Source organism: Piliocolobus tephrosceles, chromosome 8 (assembly GCF_002776525.5).
Source record: "Piliocolobus tephrosceles isolate RC106 chromosome 8, ASM277652v3, whole genome shotgun sequence".
In the NCBI taxonomy this organism is placed as follows: Eukaryota; Metazoa; Chordata; class Mammalia; order Primates; family Cercopithecidae; genus Piliocolobus; species Piliocolobus tephrosceles.
The window spans coordinates 104619658-104641075 of NC_045441.1; the positions used below are offsets into that span (position 1 = coordinate 104619658).

General features: G+C 39.4%; 1 protein-coding gene across 2 annotated transcripts in view; it reads right to left on the reverse strand.

Moving 5' to 3' along the window:
• The window catches only part of DOCK4 (dedicator of cytokinesis 4), a 473748-nt gene that overhangs the window by 270305 nt on the left and 182025 nt on the right, over nt 1-21418 (reverse strand). For both annotated transcript variants that reach the window (XM_023228190.3, XM_023228191.2), the window contains exons 2-3: nt 3906-3989; nt 18-58 (exon numbers count right to left, since the gene is read on the reverse strand). In XM_023228190.3, the coding sequence (XP_023083958.1) occupies nt 18-58; nt 3906-3989 (125 nt within the window). The remainder of the gene's footprint in view (nt 1-17; nt 59-3905; nt 3990-21418) is intronic.

Genomic DNA, 21418 nt, shown 5'->3' on the forward strand with positions numbered 1-21418 from the left:
GAAATAACAATTTTTACCTTGATATTTGGGTTTTTTAAGGCAAATCCTCTGTACCAGCCTGTGAAAAAATAATCATGGTCATATTTTGATAAACCATTGTAATATTTTAAAGATAATGACAAATCAATCTGTTCTTTGCCATGAAATTTTACCATACATGTAAAGATTCTGTGGATAAATATGGTAAGTATTGGCCTTAGGCTACAGAATAGCTTGAGTGAGCACACATAAGAATTCTATTAATAAAACCATTTTAAAAAAACTATATCAAAAATTTTTATAAACAACAGAAATATCCATAATGTGAATAAAGGCTTTAAAGTCAGAGCACTGGGCTTCAATTCTGGCTTTGCTTCTTACTGTCTGTTTAATCTTGGCCAAGTTACTTGACCTCTCTGAGCACCACTTCTTCCCATTTTATGAAAGGTCACATTATGTCACAGGGAAAGTCAAGAATCTGCACAAGATTTCATACATTTGCAAATTCTACTTGCCTGACTACAAAGGCCAGACTCTGCCACCAAATAAGAGTACCTGGCCAACAGACATGATGTGAATTGCACATCCTTAAGCCCACCATCTTGGGTTAAGATCAGTCTCATATTACACGAAGAGTAAAGCTATCATTCACTGCCAGAATTAACTGGCACATTTCATCAGCACAATGGCTGACCAAAAGCTCGGCATAATTTTTATTCTGTAGAATAACTATTATAGTAGGCCCTTCTTATCTGCGGTTTCACTTTCCACGGTTTCAGTTACTCATGGTCAACCAGGGTGCAAAAATACTACATGGAAAATTCCAGAAATAAACAATTCATAAGGTTTAAACTGCATGCCATTCTAAGTAGCATGATGAAATCCCGTGCCTGCCCGCTCAGTTCCGCCCAGGACATGAATCATCCTTTTGTTCAGCGTATCCACACTGTCAATGCTACCCACCCATTAGTTATTTACTAGCCCTCTTGGTTATCAGATTGAGGATCACAGTTTTAAAGTTCTTGTGTTCAAGTCACCCTTATTTTACTTAATCACGGCTCCCAGGCACAAGAGTAGTGATGCTGGCAACTGGAAAATGCCAAAGAGAAGCCATAAAGTGTTTTAAGTGAAAAGGTGAAAGTTCTTGAATTTAATAAGGAAAGAAAAAAACCATACACTGAGGTTGCTAAAATCTAGGTAAAAATGAATCTTCTATTCATGAAACTGTGAACAGAATATTGTTGTAATTATTCTATCATTAGTCATTGTCAACTGTGCCTAGCTTATAAATTAAACTTTATCACATGTAAAGGAAAAAACGTACAATGTATAAGGTTCAGTACTATCCAAGGTTGCAGGTATCTTGGGGGTCTTAGGTCGCATGCCTTGCCAATAAGTGGGCTCAAGGACGGCTGGATTTAAGCTCCCAGCAATTCTGAATCAATTTTGCAGCACTGTCCTTATATGTCTTTTTATAGTTTAAAACAAATCAGCATATATATTGTATTTTTTCAAGTGTAAAGACCATTTTGCTTATTGGCAAAAAAAATTATTATCCTATGTAGTAAATATTATGCCTAATAGAATTTTTTCAATAATTAAATTTTAGTTAAAATTTTAATACAAAACATATTTGAGCTTTGTATTTAAGCATTTTTCCTCCTCATAATACATTTTCTTAAAAGGATATATTGTAAAATATCGTCCCTTACCAGTTTTAAAATCAGTCTGAGGAGAGTAGAATGAACTGAAAATCAGAACCTCTGTATCTCAGGGTTTATCAGCTGCCATAAAGACAGATCCAAGAAATACATCCATTTGTAAATAATTATTCTAACAAAAACCAAAACTTCTTGAGAATTGCAAAAATGTCATAGAGAGGTCTCTGTCCAATTATACTATACAGAAAAAATTTTAGATTACAAAATACCTCCTATTAAATGCGGAGCCCAGTTTCATACAGCAATTCAAAATAAATTTTATATTTATCTGTATACAAAGTAGAAACAGACAAAATATATCTGGTAATAACATAGAAAACCTTATTATATATATATATATATTTTTTTTTTGAGACGGAGTCTCGCTCGATTGCCCGGGCTGGAGTGCAGTGGCCGGATCTCAGCTCACTGCAAGCTCTGCCTCCCGGGTTTATGCCATTCTCCTGCCTCAGCCTCCCGAGTAGCTGGGACTACAGGTGCCTGCCACCTCACCCAGCTAGTTTTTTGTATTTTTTAGTAGAGACGGGGTTTCACCATGTTAGCCAGGATGGTCTCGATCTCCTGACCTCGTGATCCGCCCGTCTCGGCCTCCCAAAGTGCTGGGATTACAGGCTTGAGCCACCGCGCCCGGCCCCTTATTATATTTTTTAGGGTATCAATCACAGTGGACAGAATAAACATTCCAATTATCACCATCATTTAATGCTAGGCTCTAACTAAATGTAGTAGTTCTGTTTGGGGGAATACAGTTTAATCTATAATAAATCTTGATACGATAAAATGTCATCATAATATAAATTCCTAGTAAGGAAAACCTTGTAAGAAGAAAAACATGGGTATTCTGGGATATACTAATGGGGCTCTTAAATGTAGTCATTTTGTCAACAAGAAAAGCTAGGTGGCCGGGCGCGGTGGCTCACACCTCTAATCGCAGCAATTTGGGAGGCCAAGGCAGGTGGATCACCTGAGGTCAGAAGTTCGAGAACAGCCTGGCCAACATGGTGAAACTCCATCTCTACTAAAAATTCCAAAAATTAGCTGAGTGTGATGGCATGTGCTTGTAATCCCAGCAGTAATCCCAGCAACTCCTCAAACTCAGGAGTCTGAGGCAGGAGCATCACTTGAAACCAGGAGGCAGAGGTTGCAGTGAGCCAAGATCGCACCATTGCACTCCAGCCCGGGTGACAGAGCAAGACTCCATCTCAAGAAGAAAAAGAAAAAAAGAAACAGAAAAGCTAGGTGCAGTGGCTTATGCTTGCAATCTGAGCACTGCGGAAGGCCAAGGGGGAAGGATCACTTGAGGCCAAGAGTTTGAGACCACAGCATGGGCAACATGGTGAGACGCCATCTCCAGAAAAAATAAAAAATAAAAAAATTAGCCAAGCATAATGGAGCACCCCGGTGGTTCTAGCTACTTGGGAGACTGAGGCAGGAGGATCCCTTGAGCCCAGGAGATTCAGGCTGCAGTGAGCCATGATCACGCCACTGCACTCCAACCTGGGTGACAAAGGGAGATCCTGTCTCAAAGAAAAACAAAAAACAAAAACAAAAACAAAAAACAAAAAAAAAAGTAGTCATTTGATCAGAAATCTTTTCAAGGACTAGTGTTTAAGGATGTTTCATGGAACAGGAATGGAAACATTTGAGAACTATTAGGTATCGTAAACGAGTTACCTCCTACACAAATTAATAATAATCATACAAGGTCAGACAATATATTCTACTAATATTATTCAAGTGCATTGAATAATTTTATTCCAAGTTTGAGGGGAAGAAACTATAGGTCTGGAGCAGAGTTGGTCTGGGCAGGAGCCCTCCAGAGGTATCTGGCTACTCAGCCTCAGGTAAGCCATGTCTGCTCTGGGCCTCTGCTTCTTCCTGTGCTGTGGGATCTACTAGATCCTGAGGATTCTGAGAAAAACCTTCTATTTTGGCACTGAGTCAAGAACTCCCAAAGATATGGTAGCTTCAACTGCTTTCTCTGTTTGCATCTAATGACTATAAGGAAATAATATTATAATCAGCTTTAAAATAGGAAATGATGCCTTTCCATTAGCCAAACACTGAAAATGCAGGAAACAATTTTGTCTAAAATGACTTGCTGTGACTATTGGAAAAGTTCCAGAGATTAATAGCGGTATGAAGAGAATTTGTAGACTTTATAAACAGTCATATGTTGAGGAGGTTGTTCATAAGGCTACTCACCATCACACTTCTCCAGGATCTGAACTGTATCTCCAATTTCCAATGACAGGCCATATGGAACAGTTCCTCGGAAACTGGCAATAACTGTAAAAAAATGATATAGAATATATGCAGACAACCGTATCCATTACAGTTTATTATTAAATATTATTGACTAGGAAAAATGAATATAAATAGGAAGTATATTTTGATAGCTGGAACCCTCTGTCATATTTTAATTTTATATCTTTCTAAGAAAATCACGAAGTTCATATACTTTGCCAACTTCTTGGTCAGATTCAGTATTACAAATATGCATTTCAAATATATGAAATGTATTAAAATAGTATAAAATATATCAATGCTATCACCCAATAATAGATATAAACAAAGGTATTGCCTGAGAGCTCCTTAAAGGACTGTGACCCTTTTGTTTCACTGCTTTCTTCACTCCCTCATCCAAATGCCCGGCCCATAGTAGTTAATAAATATGTGTTCAATAATAAATGAGGAATATATCTCCTGCTTATTATTAGGCTTGGTTTACCTTTCTGCTATATTATTTGGAGCAGATTTCTTTTCCATAAACTTTAAGCTTCTCAAGAGAAAGGACTGCATCAATTTGTTTACCATTATGTGCCCAGAGCCTAGCATAGTATGTGGTGCATAAAAGCAGTCTTCTTGTGCCATAATCAACAGAGACACTTTATTTAGTAATGACTGGGCCCTCCTACAGGTCTAAACACACAGCCACCACAATTCCCACTTGCACAATACGACTTGGAATGGGGAGGGGGATCACAATTAATTATAGATTAATGGTTTAGATTAATTGGTTTCTGAAACATTTTGCAGGGCAGAACAGGACTAGGATGTTGTACCCAGAGAGAGAAAGTACGCATAGATTAGTCCTTTTCTGGCAACTCCAGGAATTATAGAGAGAATAATGCTCAGTGATTCTTCCCTGAATAGTAAGTAAAGCTTGAGTCAGAAATGAGGAAAAGATGGAGAAATAAAGAAAATGCATTTCAACACACAAAAAGAGAGAAGACATCTCCTATGAAATACTATGCACACTGAAATCAGCTCACAATTCACATCAAAAGAAAATGATTCTTAAAAGGCCAAAATTGTAGGAGGGAAACTTAAAATTTTGCTTCAGAGTGAGATTTAGATATAACTCCAATCCCCAAAATAAGTTATTGCTACTGTTGGGAATGTATATTTTAAAAACCTAAAGGAACACACTCATCTGTCAAAAATGAAAACATACCAATAAGTAATGAGCTTTTAGAGAAGTCTCATGCCCTTTTATGATCTCAAAACAAAATTAACAGTAGAGGTCAAAACACAGGACGGAAAACACAACCCAAAGTCCATGAGACAGAACAAAGTAACTATATGGATAGAAACCAATTAAGAACATTTAGCCAAGCACTAATTTATGATATCATTTTCTAACTATAACCACGAATACCATATAGCCTCATAACGACGTGCAAACAGCTTTTTGCTGGCAAAACAATCAAGGGTCTATATATCTTGACAGATGACTTCATTTAACTTTCAGAGACCTCTTCTTACAAGGGATCAGCAACTGAACTGACAGTAGATTGACTGCAATTTAAAAGACTTCAAGACAAACGTACACTCAGAATTGCCTTTCCAAACTCTGCACTACTGATGTTTCTCTTAGAAGTCTTGGCGCATGGACTTCCCAACACAGTTCTATACACAATACAGTTCTGCACACAGCTCCGACCACTCAGGAACACCCTCGGACACCCAGGGCTGCCTCCCTGACTTCTGGCTCTCCGCTCTTTCTCATCACTTTCTTGAACACAGCAGTACCACTAATAGACTTCATTTCTTCACCTTCCTCAGCCCCTGCAATCCAGCCTTAGCTGTGTTTTGAAATTGCTTTACTAAGATCTCCAGTCCCCTCAATGTGGCCACATTCATATCACCTTCCAGGAGTCTTTTCTCTCTTGAATCTTCTACTGTTTCTGTCACACCTGCCAGCCTTCTCCAGACCTTCTTTCTTAGCCCTCCTCTTAAATGTTGGTGTGATCCAAGTTCCATCCTCAAGATGCTCAAGTGTAGGAAAATAGCATCAAGGCTGGCATTTTGACACATGGATTTGAACCCCAATCTCATCACTTATTACCTGTGTGACCTGGGTCAGGATATCAACCTCTCAGAATCTCCACATCCTCACTATAAATCATCACTGGGTGAGTGAATGAGGGTGTGGTTTAAAGGTGTGGTCATTACCATTAAATGCTCTTGTCTTCAACAGTCGGTTCTTTTATTATTGGAAATACTATTCTAAGAGTGTGCTTTAAATTCTAAGAACCAAAAACTGCATTACCTGGGAAAACTCATTCTTTCATAGGAGTTATTTAAAACTGGGATGACAGCTTGTCTAAGCCATAACCACGTATTATCTCATTTCTTATCCAAACAGTCTATGTGGGTGAATTCTGATTTGACTATTCAGCTATGTAATATGCAATACGTAATAAACATTAAAGGTAAGCAAAGACGTTCCCTAATCTCACTGGCCTTCAGATGGTTCCTCTATAAAACAAAGGAGCTAGACAAATGAACTGAAGTTCCCCTGCCAGTCTCAAATTCTGAGTCTGCAAGAGGACTTTCAGCTCAGCAGTGATATGGCATAGTACTTACCAAAGAACTCTGTGTCCAAACCAGCCTAGTCTGTGTAATCACTGCCTGTAATCAAGTGGACACTTGTCTCCACCTGCAACAGCATCTGATAATGCAGAAGAGACAGCCTGCTCTCAGCGTCTCATAAGGCCCTTATCAACTGCTCTCCAACTTTTCTAGGCTCACACCCAACCCAACTCTCCACACACTGCCCTATGCTCAGTCACACTCAAATTGTCATCAAGCTTTTTCTTGCAGACCTCAGTGCTTTTACATCTATTATTCCCTTTTTAGGGGGTTGCCTTCTTCACTCCTACACTGGGAAATGCAAAGCAGCTTTAATTTAAGGCTTTGCTCCAAGGTTAGGACATTAGAAGATTTCCTGATGCTACTTCTTCCTTTTTGTCATCCGTGGGTCCATGTGGAATGCGATTACTCCCTCATCTGTGTTCTCAGGACACTCTGACCACACCTCAAATATAGTAAGGCATCACATAATATTACAGCACTTCGTCTATCTGTGTCTTTCTACTTGGGAAGAGAGGCTATTTCTCATTCATCTCTCAAGAGCCAGCATGAGCATCTGAGTATAAGAATGGTGTGCAAACACATGGAATGAATGAATGAATGAAGCCACTGAGAAATGGTGCCTAGGTTTTAATGGATTTGGACAACCTCAGGGACTCTTCTCATAACTAAAAGTATCTAAGGAATAAGTTTTAAACTGCAGATCATATTGGAGAGGAATATTTTTCAGGATATAGTTCAGGGAATGACTTTGATCTTTATCTTCTAAAATGGCAAGTCACTCTCAATCATTGAGTTAGACAAGTAACTCCACCTTGCTGTGTACTAATGAATAGATGGATGGATACTATACTCAGGAAAAAGGTTTAGGCTTCAAGTTATGAAAGAGAAAGGCAGTTCTAGGTAAAGAGCGAAGAATTTGAAAATATGGTTGGCTCACGTTTCTCAGTGGTAGCATATAATGTATCATAAACTAAGGAAAACCAGTTTAGCAAAGCAGATATCCAAACACCATGTATGCATTAATGAAGCCTCAATATGCAATTCTGTCAAATGCACTTAAAGCATCTGCTATTTTCAAATTCCATTTGGAAACAACTTTTCAACTAAACCGCTTTAAATTTCTCCAAGTGTTTCTACATGAAACGTCTATAACTGAAAACGCATTGTCACCAGTTATTATAAAGTAGCTGTCTCTTTATACAAAAGTTTACTCATCATACACTTCCCAAGGGCATTTTCCCCCAAATAATATCAAGGTTTACCAAAGATGCCTACACAGCGTTTTGATCCCTCAATTTCCTTTTCTTGTTCTTCTTATAAATTGAACAGTTTCTTATAAATTGATCCTTAGTAGCTACAGGAAACAATCATAGAGAATGAACCCTTGGTAAAGCTGGGAATATAAATATTCAGTTCTGTTATTTTAGTCATACTGGCCCTGAGAGCACAATTTTAAACTGATATAAAAACTACTGCTGTGGTGATGTGTTCATCTCTGCCCATTTGCTACCATGGAAAAATTTACTTGGATTAATAAACTCAGTTTATATGTATATAAACCCAGTTTGTAGGTGAGTCCTTAAAAAATATCTGTCAGCTGAAAACACTAAATTCATACCATAACCATTTTGAAAAAGATGTCCTAACCAACTGCCTGTTATTACTAACAGTGTCATCATTCCTTTATATAATGATATCAGTTCAGTACCTATTGACAGTTTATTAAGAATTAAATAGCCGTGAGAAACAGTCTCAGACACAACTCCTAATTTTCTATGAGGAAGATAAAAAGAAGGTAAATGATGCAGTGAAATGGGGACTCATTTCTTAGTTTCAATGATGCTATTTGCTCATGCCAAGAACCAATGCACATTTTAAAACTTTTTAACTGAATACAAAGAAAATCACAAGAGTCCATGACTTTTAAAATTTTAAAGCAAAACAAAGTATTAAGAATTATCAGCCAGGCACAGTGGCTTATGCCTGTAATCCCAGCACTTTGGGGGGCTGAGGCAGGCAGATCACTTGAGGTCAGGAGTTCAAGACCAGCCTTGCCAACATGGCGAAACCCCGTGTCTGCTAAAACTACAAAAAGTAGCTGGGTATGGTGGCAGGTGCCTGTAATCCCAGCTACTTGGGAGGCTGAGGCAGGAGAATTGCTTGAACATGGGAGGGGGAGGTTGCAGTGAGCTGAGATCGCGCCACCGCACTCCAGCCTAGGCAACAGAGTGAGGCTCCATCTCCAAAACAAACAAACAAAAAAAGAATTATTATAAGTCAACTACATAGCTCTACACTACAGACAATAACATACCCTTCCTCATCACTGTCAAAATAATATTCAAAATGATTCTACTCGGCAAAGGTCAATTCTAGCCCAGCACAGGCTGCCCTTGCCCTTTACAGGCTGACCATCTAAGATGAATGGAACACAATGCAGGAAAGAAATCATGAAAATGCTTTGTCTTTGGTGATACAAAGGAAGGAAAACTTCTCTCTTCAGGTCAGATTTTGGCTTCATCTTTCTGCTAAAAGGATCTCCAACTCATGAACATGGTTTAAAAGGTCACTTATGAGCCAACTGCTTACAATACAGAACACACAAAGCTACTCTTCTCAAGTTCTGAGGCTAGCCCACAGAATCCTATTTCATGGCAAAAGGAAACTTGTTTTTCACAGCAAAAATAAGCTGACTGCACCAGAAACTAAATATAAAATTTTATATCAGTGCTTGTAAAATATTGAACACTGGTGCTGAAACATAGCAGTGTCCATCAGAAGGCAGTGATGGAGCAGGCATTGGTGTTGTAGACATTCTCAAGGAATTCTGTGTCACGACCTCAGAGGACATTTCAAACTGGTTCCTTCCTACATCCATGTTCATTTCACATTCGGCTCTGGCATGGCATGGAAGGATCCATTAAGGTTTACCAACTTTTACGAGGATTATTTGGGGGGGCTCATAAATGGAAAAGAGATAAAGGGGTAGAATTTCTGAAGAACCTAGATAAGATTTGGAAGAAACAGAGAAAAAGGAAAGGGATTAAGGAGAACTAAATTCTTTTAAAAAAAATTTTTTTATTTATTTGAGACAGAGTCTTACCATTGCCCAAGCTGGAGTGCAGTGGAATGATCTCGGCCCACTGAAACCTCCACCTCCCAGGCTCAAGCCATCCTCCCACTTTAGCCTCCCCAGTAGCTCAGACTACAAGCGTGTGCAACCACACCTGGCTAATGTTTGTATATTTTGTAGAGATGGGGTTTTGCCATATTGCTCAGGCTGGTCTCAAACTCCTGAACTCAAGCAACTTGCCTGCCTTGGCCTCCCAAAGTGCTGGGATTACAGGGGTGAGCCACCATACCTGACCAAGAAGAACTACATTTTTCTCAGGTACTTTACTTCATGAAATAGTGAACTATGATGGAAAAGGAAAAGGGGTCACCTCTTCTACACACGTACAAAACCCCACTGTAGGGAAAGATAAAATGTGGTGGAAAAAAACAAAGCAATAGTCTATTTCAAGGTACTTCCCTGTTTTCTAGCTGTCTGTGATAGGGCTGGAGGAAAGACAGAGTCATTTGGAGATTTCTTTTGGTACTATCATTTTGAAAGTATAGCATAGAATTGTTTTTCTTCTTTATTCCCTTTTGTTTTTTCCCCTCCAGAAGATGAAGTTAGAAGCAGGCTGGTTATTCCTAACCACAAGGAACTCTTCAGTGGCTGCCTGTGTCACAGTAGGACTATGTGGAGATGAAGTGGTATCTCCTGGATACTGCTCTGTGATTCAAAAGAACTCACTGGGGAGAATAAAGAAATGCTGTGTTCCATCTTCTGGCCCTCAGACCTGCCACATGTTTGGGATCTGCCTTCATCTGGTAATAGGTTGTGCCCACAGGCCTCACATACCTTGCAGGCTCACCTAAGAGGCACAAAAATATGCACACTCAAAAGCAGGACTGCATTCTTATGCCAGTTATCACGGTCAGCCTTTGAGACATGTCACACAACTCCTTTCTGGCCTATGTGACTTTGAAACATCAGAAGCATACTGAATGAAAGGTACATAATTGTTTCTGAGATACTAAAAGGTACCACCTGAAAATACATTGCTGCCTTTGACTGTTAAGAAGATAGCTCTCCCAGGGATTGCAGAACGTCATCCTCCTTGAACCACAAGGCCAAGGCAAAGCATGGTGGTAGGTACTGTGATGCACCTCTCAGATCCTTCTTTGGAAATCAGTGACTCTCCCTATGGCTGGGAGTGCTGGGGTAGACAGTCCTCAAACCCTAGCACCCTTCTGGGATGGCTTCAGCTGAAGACAGCTGCTTTGCCCAAGGCCGGGGCTACTTCTCAGGGCGGCTCACATCCAGTGAAGGCTGGGCCTTGGCACTACAACTTGGTACAACTCTGCAGGGCCATTCCCACTTAAGTGACTAAGACTGTCACTAGGCCTGCATCACAGATCAACTCCTCCCTCTGTCAAGTTCTGCTTCCTTCCTCGCCACTGCACTGGGGTGAACCCCGAGAGGACTTCCTGCTAAATACCCTGCAAGCCACTCTCCATCTCAGGGTCTGCTTCCTGAGAGGCTCAGCCTCTTACAAGCTTTCAAGCACTCCCCATTCAGAATTTACTTCTGGCCCAATTTGTTTAAAGTCCTCTTTTTAAGGGAGAAGAAAAAATAACATGATTGCATTACTATTTTATCATAAGGATTTTGCTAAGTTTTTCATGTGTTAGTTCTAACCTTCTATGACAGACATTCCAATACTCATTTTAGAGATAGAGAAACAGGAAAAAAAAAAAAAAAAAAAAAAAGCAGCAAACAAGGAAGAGAATTAATAACATCACGAGGGAATTTTTCCACATTCAGATTTGAAGACATTGTCACTATGGCAATAAATGAACCCATTTTATTGTCCAAAGGGTCATAAACAGGCTCTTCACTGTGGATTTCATGTCACAAATGCTAAGGTCCTCTTTCTTTCCTAAGCGGCTACAAGAAGAACTGAAGGTCAAAAAAAAAAAAAAAAAAAATCAAGCTAATTATTGCATCCACCTATCCATACTTTTAAAAACAATGTAATATGATAAAAAGGTTATGATTTTGGCCAACTGCCAGCCAAAAGGAGCATCTTAGAAGAGATGAGAGAAGCCCAAACAATTATTTCAAAAGCCTCCTAGCACTTAGGAAAGGGTGACAATGTGAATTAGATGGAGGCTTGGGATTTATCTCCACCACTTATGAACCATGTGGTCCTTGGTCCTTCCATTTGCTAGCACAGGATGACTTCCCCTGCCTGGCCTACCTCACAGGATGTCACAAGGATCAAACAAATATATGAGAATTCAATGTGTAAGGAAATATGAAATAATAACATTTTTCCATCATAATTGTTAACTGGAAATTTGCAAGCTAGATCTGAATCGGCCATAGATTAAAAAGCCAAAATAAGCCTTCCATTTATAACAGTAAATAAAAAACCCTTTCTCTGTTCTGTTATTACAGTTTCTTGGAAATCGTTATTAAGTTAAACTTAGAAAGACTCAGGCTTAAGCACCTCAAGAGGTAAAAAGGCTGATACTACTGCTTTTTCTGATAAAGCAGCAAAAAAAAACAACAAAAAAAACCATCTTTGGCAATGAGACTGATAAGGAAAGTAATGGGGTTAAGAGGGATTTTCCAAACACGCTAAGGCAGAGTTAGGAAGGGAGGCAGATGCAGTTTTTACCATTCACTCTGCACAACAGTATTATTTGTGCAAGGAACAATACATAGCACCAGGTGGGAAAAAATTACAATACAGTCTTCATGTCCCAGTGGAGAAAGAAGTTACAGAAGGCAATTGGTTTTCCCACAATCCAAATGAAAAACTGTTTTAATAAAATATCATTTTCCAATCAATTGTATTTAATCCTCTACCAATATTTGGTAAAAATAAATGAAAAGCCAACTTTTTCCAATGTGAGATGGTTAATATTCAAATAATATTACTTAAGATTAAGAACTAAGATTATTTAAGATACAGGATTAAGTTTGCTTACTTTTGGTTACTTTTAGTTTTTTTCTATAAGGGAAGAGAAAAAGAATGTTATATCCCTCTGTTCCTTTTTTTTCTGATTTCTCTCTTCGAATACTAATACTCAAAGTCACAAAACATGTAACACAGTAGAATTGAAGTGGTATATTCAAATGTCAGCGCCGTCTCCACCCTGCACTGGAGGGACTCAGCAGGCCAGCCCAGTATTACAAAAGTCATCAAAAAAAGTTAGCAAATATCACAAAATGAATTGGAAGACAGGGACCCAGCCTCCATACACTGCACTTTAAAGCACCCAGCTTCTTTTTGCAGCCTCTTCTATAATGTTCTCTCCAGTATAATATTCAGCCCTGTATCAGCTCCACTCACTCATCTTCCTCATACAACTAAGCATTTATTTTTCAGATTTTTCCTCATAGGTATTCCTTTTCCCAATGTGGATTTTGACTCCCATTCCTAGTGTTGACTTCTTAAGAGGTCTGCTAGATTATTACCTACAAATTGCCTTACACTCAGAAGAAGTCAAACTCGAAATTCCTACAGCTACTCCCCCTTTTGCTCTGATGACTAAGCCAATTTCCAATTTTGAACAAATACTAAATTTTACTGGCTCTGGCCATTGACACCTAGTCAAAAACTATTTCTCAAGGAGACAGGGGAGCCAGTGAACAGTTCAACGGAGAAACAAAGGAACAAAGTTCAAAGTTCTTTCAAAATCTAGCTCCTACATAGTTTCCCAATCTCGCCCTTTACAACTCCCTGCTCAACAGTCCCACCGAACCTCTCTTATCTATGCCTTTCCAATTGCTTTTCCCTCCACTTGACATCTGGGCCTCTTACTCCTGTCCCCTTGACAAGTCTTCTTCAAAACAATGCAAGCATCCTCCTCTATCACATGCATCCATGTGAAGAGACCACCAAACAGGCTTTGTATGAGCAATAAACCTTTTGCAAGTCACAGGGGTTACGATGGCTGAGCTTCGGCTCAGAGGCCTGACAGCCTCAAGAAAGGCTTACTCCGTATCCTAACTCCACCGCACCAGTCCACTTTACGTCCCTCCATCCTCGAGGAAGGCTTAGCCTGTACCCTAACTCCACCACACCAATCCCATTTACGTCCCTCCAACACTGATTACACTTAGCACCTCTACTTTTGGGGCTCCTTTAGCACAATGCATGACACCTAGTGGGTACTCAACAAGTGTCAGTTGAATACATAAATGGGATGAAATCACCAAGGTGTGCAGGTGACTCATTTATTAAATTAATATTTAACGGTTATTCTCCATGTGCCAGTATTGTGCTAGGCACTAGGAATACAATGGTGAAGATAACACTTTGTACTGGTGTTGAGTTACTAAGTCATGAGAAAGAACAAGTTTCCCACATTTTTTGGTTGCTACAAAACACAGTTCAAAGTGTGTAGATGGATAACTCTTCAGGTGCTTGGATTTTGTCACTTGGTCATTCAATTAGCACTTCTTTTATGTGCATTTAATCCATTTTATTAATTTTTATCAATTTTATCAATTTCTAGTATTGGTAGGAATTTTGTTACCTCAATAAAACACAACACATCTTTAAGGAAGGGACTAGTAGTCCAACCAGCAGAGCACCTAGAAATGAGGATCTCTTAATTGTTTAGCAAATACCACAAAAGTGAACTGGAGGATAGAGACCCAGGCCCCACGGGACACACCATCTTAAAGTACTGATGTACTTTCCTACCAAAAAGCATTCCCTTCTACACCTCTGTGTTTTATATTGCCAGAGATTTCTTTCTTTCTTTTTTTTTTTTGAGACGGAGTCTCGCTCTGCCACCCAGGCTGGAGTGCAGTGGCGCGATCTCGGCTCACTGCAAGCTCCGCCCCCCGGGTTCACGCCATTCTCCTGCCTCAGCCTCCCGAGTAGCTGGAACTACAGGCGCCGGCCACCACGCTCGGCTAATTTTTTGTATTTTTAGTAGAGATGGGGTTTCACCATGGTCTCGATCTCCTGACCTCGTGATTCGCCCGCCTCGGCCTCCCAAAGTGCTGGGATTACAGGCATGAGCCACCGCACCCGGCCCAAGATGTTTAAATGTACACAGCAAACAGATACACTTATAGTTAGTTCTATTATTCTTATGTGGGAAAAAATTAAGCCCACTGACTTTTTTTTAACATTTAATTTTGAATTAATTTCAGATTTATAAGGAAGTTACAAAAATAAGCCAGGCATGGTGGTATGTGCCTGTGGTCCTGGCTATTCAAGAGGCTGAGGTGGAAGGATGGCTTGAGCCCAGGTGTTCCAGGTTGCAGTGAGCTATGATCACACCACTGCACTCCAGCCTGAGAAACAGAGTGAGATCCTGTCTCAGAAGAAAGGAAGAAGGGGAAAAGGAAGAAAAGAAAGGAAGAAAAAAGAAGTGTCAGAGGTATTCAAACCAGAGTGACTCCATATTGAACAGAGGCTGGGAAGAATAAGGCTGAGACCTACTGGGTGGCATTCCCAGGAGGTTGGGCATTCTTAGTCATAGGATGAGTTAGGATGCTGGCAGGACTAAAATACAGGTCATTAGGACACTGCTGGATAAAATAGGATGCGTTAAAGAAGCCAACTGAAACCCACTAAAACTAAGATGGCAACGAAATTGACCTCTGGTCCTCCTCACTTCATTATATGTTAGTTACAATGCATTAGCATGCTAAAACACACTCCCACCAGCACCAGGACAATTTTTTTTTCTTTTTTTTTGTTGAGACGGAGTCTCACTCTGTCGCCCAGGCTGGAGTGCAGTGGCCGGATCTCAGCTCACTGCAAGCTCCACCTCCCGGGTTTACTCCATTCTCCTGCCTCAGCCTCCCGAGTAGCTGGGACTACAGGCGTTCGCCACCTCGCCCGGCTAGTTTTTTGTATTTTTAGTAGAGACGGGGTTTCACCCTGTTAGCCAGGACGGTCTCGATCTCCTGATCTCGTGATCCGCCCGTCTCGGCCTCCCAAAGTTCTGGGAAGTTCTGGGATTACAGGCTTGAGCCACCGCACCCGGCCCAACAATTTACAAATGTTATGGCAACATCTGGAAGTTACCCTATATGGTCTGAAGGGGAGGAACCCTCAGTTCTGGGAATTGTACCTCCCTTTCTTTGGTAACTCATGAATAATCCACTCTTTGTTTAGCATATAATCAAGAAATAACCATAAAAATAGCCAACTAGCAGCCATTCTTTTATCCCTACTTCTCCAATAAACTTAACTTGCTTTCACTTTGCCTTGTGGACTTGCCCTGAATTCTTTCTTGCTTGAGATCCTAGAACCCTCTCTTGGGGTCTGGATCAGGACCCCTTTCTGGTAACAGAAAGAAAGAAAAGAATAAAGTAACACAAATAGTATAAGATATATTCTTAAATAAGCTTCAGCAAATGTGAAGATCTTAAATAAATAAAGTACATTTATCAAAACCAGGAAGTTAATGTTGAAAAAATATACTGTCTTAGTCCATTTTGTGCTGCTGTAACAGAATATCACAGGCTGGGTAATTTATAAAGAAATTTAATTCTCACAGCTCTGGAAGCTAGCACGTCCAAGATCAAGGTACTGGCATCGTGGTAAGAGCCTTCCTGCTTTGTCTTCACATGGTGGAAGGACGAAGAACATGTGAACTACCCAAACACAGCCTGAAGCCTCTTTTAATAGGGCCTTAATCCCATTAACAAGGGAGGAGGCCTCATGGTCCTATCTTTTTTTTTTTTTTTTTTTTTTGAGACGGAGTCTCGCTCTGTCACCCCGGCTGGAGTGCAGTGGCACGATGTCCACTCACTGCAAGCTCCGTCTCCCGGGCTCACACCATTCTCCTGCCTCAGCCTCTGGAGTAGCTAGGACTACCTAGGACTATAGGTGCCCGCCACCATGCCCAGCTAATTTTTTTTGTGTTTTGTTTTTTTTTTTTTAGTAGAGATGGGGTTTCACCGTGTTCGCCAGGATGGTCTCCACATCTCCTGACCTCGTGATTCACCCACCTCAGCCTCCCAAAGTGCTGGGATTGCAGACATGAGCTACCGCGCCCGGTCTCCCAGTCTAATCATTTCTTAAGGTCCCACCTCTTAATAATGTCTTTTTGGCAACACCTGAATTTTTAAAAGGATTACATTTCAACATAAATATTGGAAGGGACAAAAACATTTAAACTATAGCATATACTTTTAACTATTCTACAGTTCATATGCAAATTTCACCACTTGTCCAACTAATGTCATCTTTGTCCTGTCCAGGATTGCACATTACATTTAGTTGTTACATTTTCTTAGTCTCCTTCGATACTGGACAGTCTCTCAGTCTTTGTCTTTCATGACTTTGGCTACTTTTAAGCATATTGGGGGGACGGGCGCGGTGGCTCAAGCCTGTAATCCCAGCACTTTGGGAGGCCGAGACGGGCGGATCACAAGGTCAGGAGATCCAGACCATCCTGGCTAACATGGTGAAACCCCGTCTCTACTAAAAAATACAAAAAACTAGCCGGGCGACGTGGTGGGGGCCTATAGTCCCAGCTACTGGGGAGGCTGAGGCAGGAGAATGGCGTGAACCTGGGAGGCGGAGGTTGCAGTGAGCTGAGATCCGGCCACTGCACTCCAGCCTGGGTGACAGCGAGACTCCGTCTAAAAAAAAAGGCATATTGGCCATTTATTTTGTACAGTATCTCTAAATTTTGGTGTGTTTCCTGAAGATTAAATGTAGAATATGCATTTTTGGCATGAATATCACAGAAGTGATGATGTGCCCTGCTTGGTGTATCTCATTAGGAGGTATATGATGGTGATAGGTTCTATTACTGCTGCTATTAACCTTGATCACTTGGTTAAGTGTCTGTCAGGTTTCTCCACTGTACAGTTACTATGTTTGCCTTTGTAAGTAACAAGGATCTTAAGGGAAGATACTTTGAGACTATGCAAATATACTGTTTTTCATCATACCTCATAACATCCATTGATAATTTTTGCCTTGCAACCTCAGCCATTTCTAACCACGATGTCTTCTCACAAGGTTATTCAGACACAGCTGGATTATTTCAACTGCAGTCAAAACCTGTAATGGGTTCTTGTTGAAGTGGATACAATATACTTAGCTTAGTCTTGATTTCTTTAATATAAAGTACAAAATTAATACCACTACTATAGGCATCCTTGAACCAACTACTCAGTGTATCAGGTGAAATTTCAAGTGTTTCAGAAAATGAAAAACATTTCATTTATTTCAGAAAATGGAAACAAATGAACATTTTTGTCCAATTTTCATACATGGCATGATCTCTTTAGATATTACTTCCTTAATCAAATAATTTGTATATGGGTGTTTGGTGAAAAAGATAGTTTTTGAACGATTTCAGCCAATATTTTCAAGAAAAATTGGTGAGTCTTACATTTAACTGTATTCATCTTCAGGTTTGAATCAAACCCTCTATCTTCACTGCAATTATCAGTGACTTATAAAGGAATCTGGGTAAAATGATATATATTTGTTTAATTTTCTGGCAGGAATCTAGACTTCCTAATCATTTTGTATAATAACACTTATTTTTAACTAAGGTCTTAGGACTTACTGATATTCACAGAAGTATCAGAAGTTACTAATTCTGTGGCATACTGTATGAGAACTATGTTTAACTGATTTTAAGTATAAAATCTTACTTCAAATAAGACACTGGCTACAAGCCGCAGTGAGCATCTTTACAAAGGATTTACGTTTTGGAAATGTTATAAAGTTGGCTATTTGGAATCAGTAACTAGATTCTGAAGCTACCTTATAATAGCCTACTTAATTGATGAAACAACTGAAATAATAATTCCACACGTAATGAGAACTGGGTGATGGGAGGGATTTATACATAGTAGAGGCACTATAGTATGGGAGAGGTAGAGCGGTCTTGGCAAATGTAGAGACAGAATGAACATGAGCTGACTCCTCCTCGATACTGTGTTTCTCCTCCTGGCCTCCTAGAAAACCTTGATTCCTGAAAAGCCTCACCCCAACTTTGCCACAACCTGGTGACCCATCCATACTGTTCACAGGCCCCAGGAGAGATTGGATAATTATGAACACACCTTGCTTTCTTCCATCATTTCCCTATTCCCCAAGGGAATGTAGCTGTACTGAGAACACCAATCTCTCAACCACACCTTATCCCAACCCCTATGGAAAACACAGTAGCTACCTGACCAATGGGAGTTGAGGGAATGAACACTCATGTCTTCTGGGATCTGGGTTGAGCCCAGGTCAGCCATTCTTCAGACTTGCAGAGTATTGGGACTAGAAAGGCCTTATAGGAACATTCACACCATTCTATGTACGGTACCTGTAAACCTGGTATTCATGTGGCTTATGTTATCTAGGAAACTAATAAAACTCTGTTATTTCCACTTTACAAATTCTCTATGAAGCCTTTCTGCTTCCTCTTAATGACTATTTTTAAAATGAAAAGATATTAAGGGAAAAAATGCTGCTTGTTTATCATAGAGATTTTAATGACAAGTTAAGGCATAATTCATCAAACACTAATAGCCAAATCGGGGAATCAGGAAAAAAATGAACATTACCAACTCAGCACTTATCAATTATAAATGAACTTTTATATTCTTCCTCAGGGTTTCTAGAAGGCACCAGGCTCCCCTGAGAATCATGCCCTCTGTTCTTCTGCTCTTCCAATTTTATAAGCTAATGAAGCAGTTGCTTTCCACGCCTTTCTTCCCACTGTAAATTTCAGCTAACTATTGATTTCAGATGCTGTCTACAATAATTGAAATCTGGGTTGTTTTTGTTTGCAGAAAGCTACACTATTTAAAAGAAACTTAAAAAAAAAAAAACTCCCTACACCACCACCACCCCCCTACCCCCGCCCCCATTTTTTCATGGAAATCAAAATCCCCATGCTTAGCTAGGGTTAAAATCTTCAGAAATATTTCTCCTTTGCTCTCTGCTATGAAACTGGCCAAACAAATGAGATAAATTTTCCAAAATATCTTCAAAAACAAACAACAGGTCTGGTGTTAGGGCCAAAACCAGTCACTGATTTCACAATAGGTTAATTAGGAACAATCCATCTACTGCAGTTCTTTGGTTCAAATGATAATTTTGCTTTTGATTTTTCTGACCATCAACAGAGGTGACTTGGCCTGTCCATGAACTAAATCTGACAATGTGCATGCCCTTGGTGCTCACATACAAACTGGGTACCCTTAACATTGCAATCCAGCCAATGCAAAGCGAAATAACAAGTGCCCAAAGATAAGAAGATTCAAAGAAGAATCTTAAACAATTCAAAGAATTTTATTTTTTGGAATACAATCTAAAACTTCCAAAAATATACTCAACATTCAAAAATTAAATTGAGGATGAGACATATTCTTCCCTAGGTGTGCAGAAATTTACAGATAATTTCCACTAACAAAAAGAAGAATCAAGAGCTCAAATTTCTAAGTATGTCTAGAAGAAGGTATACCTGTATGAAAAGTACATATAAGATATGACTTTTTCTCCTTTTACTAATGACTGTAATTAAGAACTATTTTATAGCCTCTGCTAATAGCCATTTGTTATTACTAACAAATATTTGTATCTTATAACTATATTGCCAATTTACTAATAGTTTCACTATTAATAATATGGGTTAATATGAATATAGTTTTAGTGAATTCTGGAAGTTAAAAAGCAATCTATATAAATGAATAATTTAGTTATTTCTAAATCTAAGTGAATGGATCAAAACACTACCACAGGCCATCAAGACCCCAAAATAATATGCTTAAAAATTCTGAGTTTATCAACTTCTGGTAAAATTCAAATATAAATAAATAAATATCCCTGCTATCTTTCCTATCTTTACCTCTTACAGCTAAAGGAAATACAATTAAAAAATTAAGATACTTTTTGAAAACTTTTTTAAGTAACTGAGTTTTAAGGTCTTTTTAGTGTACTAAATGTTCAATTTTTAAACTTTTTAATAAATCCAGAATAGCAGATTTGCCTACTAAAGGATGAAGTCTTAAAAAACTTTCTGCATTTTGCTGTGAGTTCTTCCTAAAAACACAGGCAAGCAGGAAAGTCAACTTGTTTGTTTGCTTACCTAGGAGTTAAGTCTAGAACTAAGTCATATTATGGCAGAAAATCCCAATTCACAACTGTAGCTGCAGAATTAAAAATACCCAGCATTATGCAGAAAAACTTTCCTACATTGTGTTTGAAGCTGTGTGACAGATATATAAAAGTACTAACTGTTTCTCAATCACCACCTGCTCAGCACCCACCTGAGTTCTGACACAATAAGCAAACAGGACAGGCTAACCAAGATCTCCTCAAAACAGAGGAGTTAAGAGCTAATATTTTCCTTTCTTTGCCACAAGACTGAACCTTTTTTATCCTCATACATGTGTAGAAATAATAGATCACTCTGTCAGTTTTCCAAAATCTAGTTTGGTCCTGCTAGAAGTAACTTACATCAAGCTACTCACTGTGCATCAATCTTGAACCCCCCAGGTAAAAAAGTTCACCTTCACACTATTCCCCAGCCGTGGCAGGTCCTTTTGCTTGTTAAAGCATAAAACAAAACAAAACAAATATCAGTCTGAACACTTAATGCCCTTCATGTAGTCTGTAGCTTATCCCGACTGGCCTAGTGAAAAGCCAATTTTAGAATTTACATTTGTTTTGGGAAAAGGGGAAATGTCAATCATGTTTGAAGACTAGTCTCTGACTAAATGATCATACCTTCAGAAACTAAAACCTGAGAGCACTGCAAGACCATGTGGCACAGAAGATAGGCCAAAA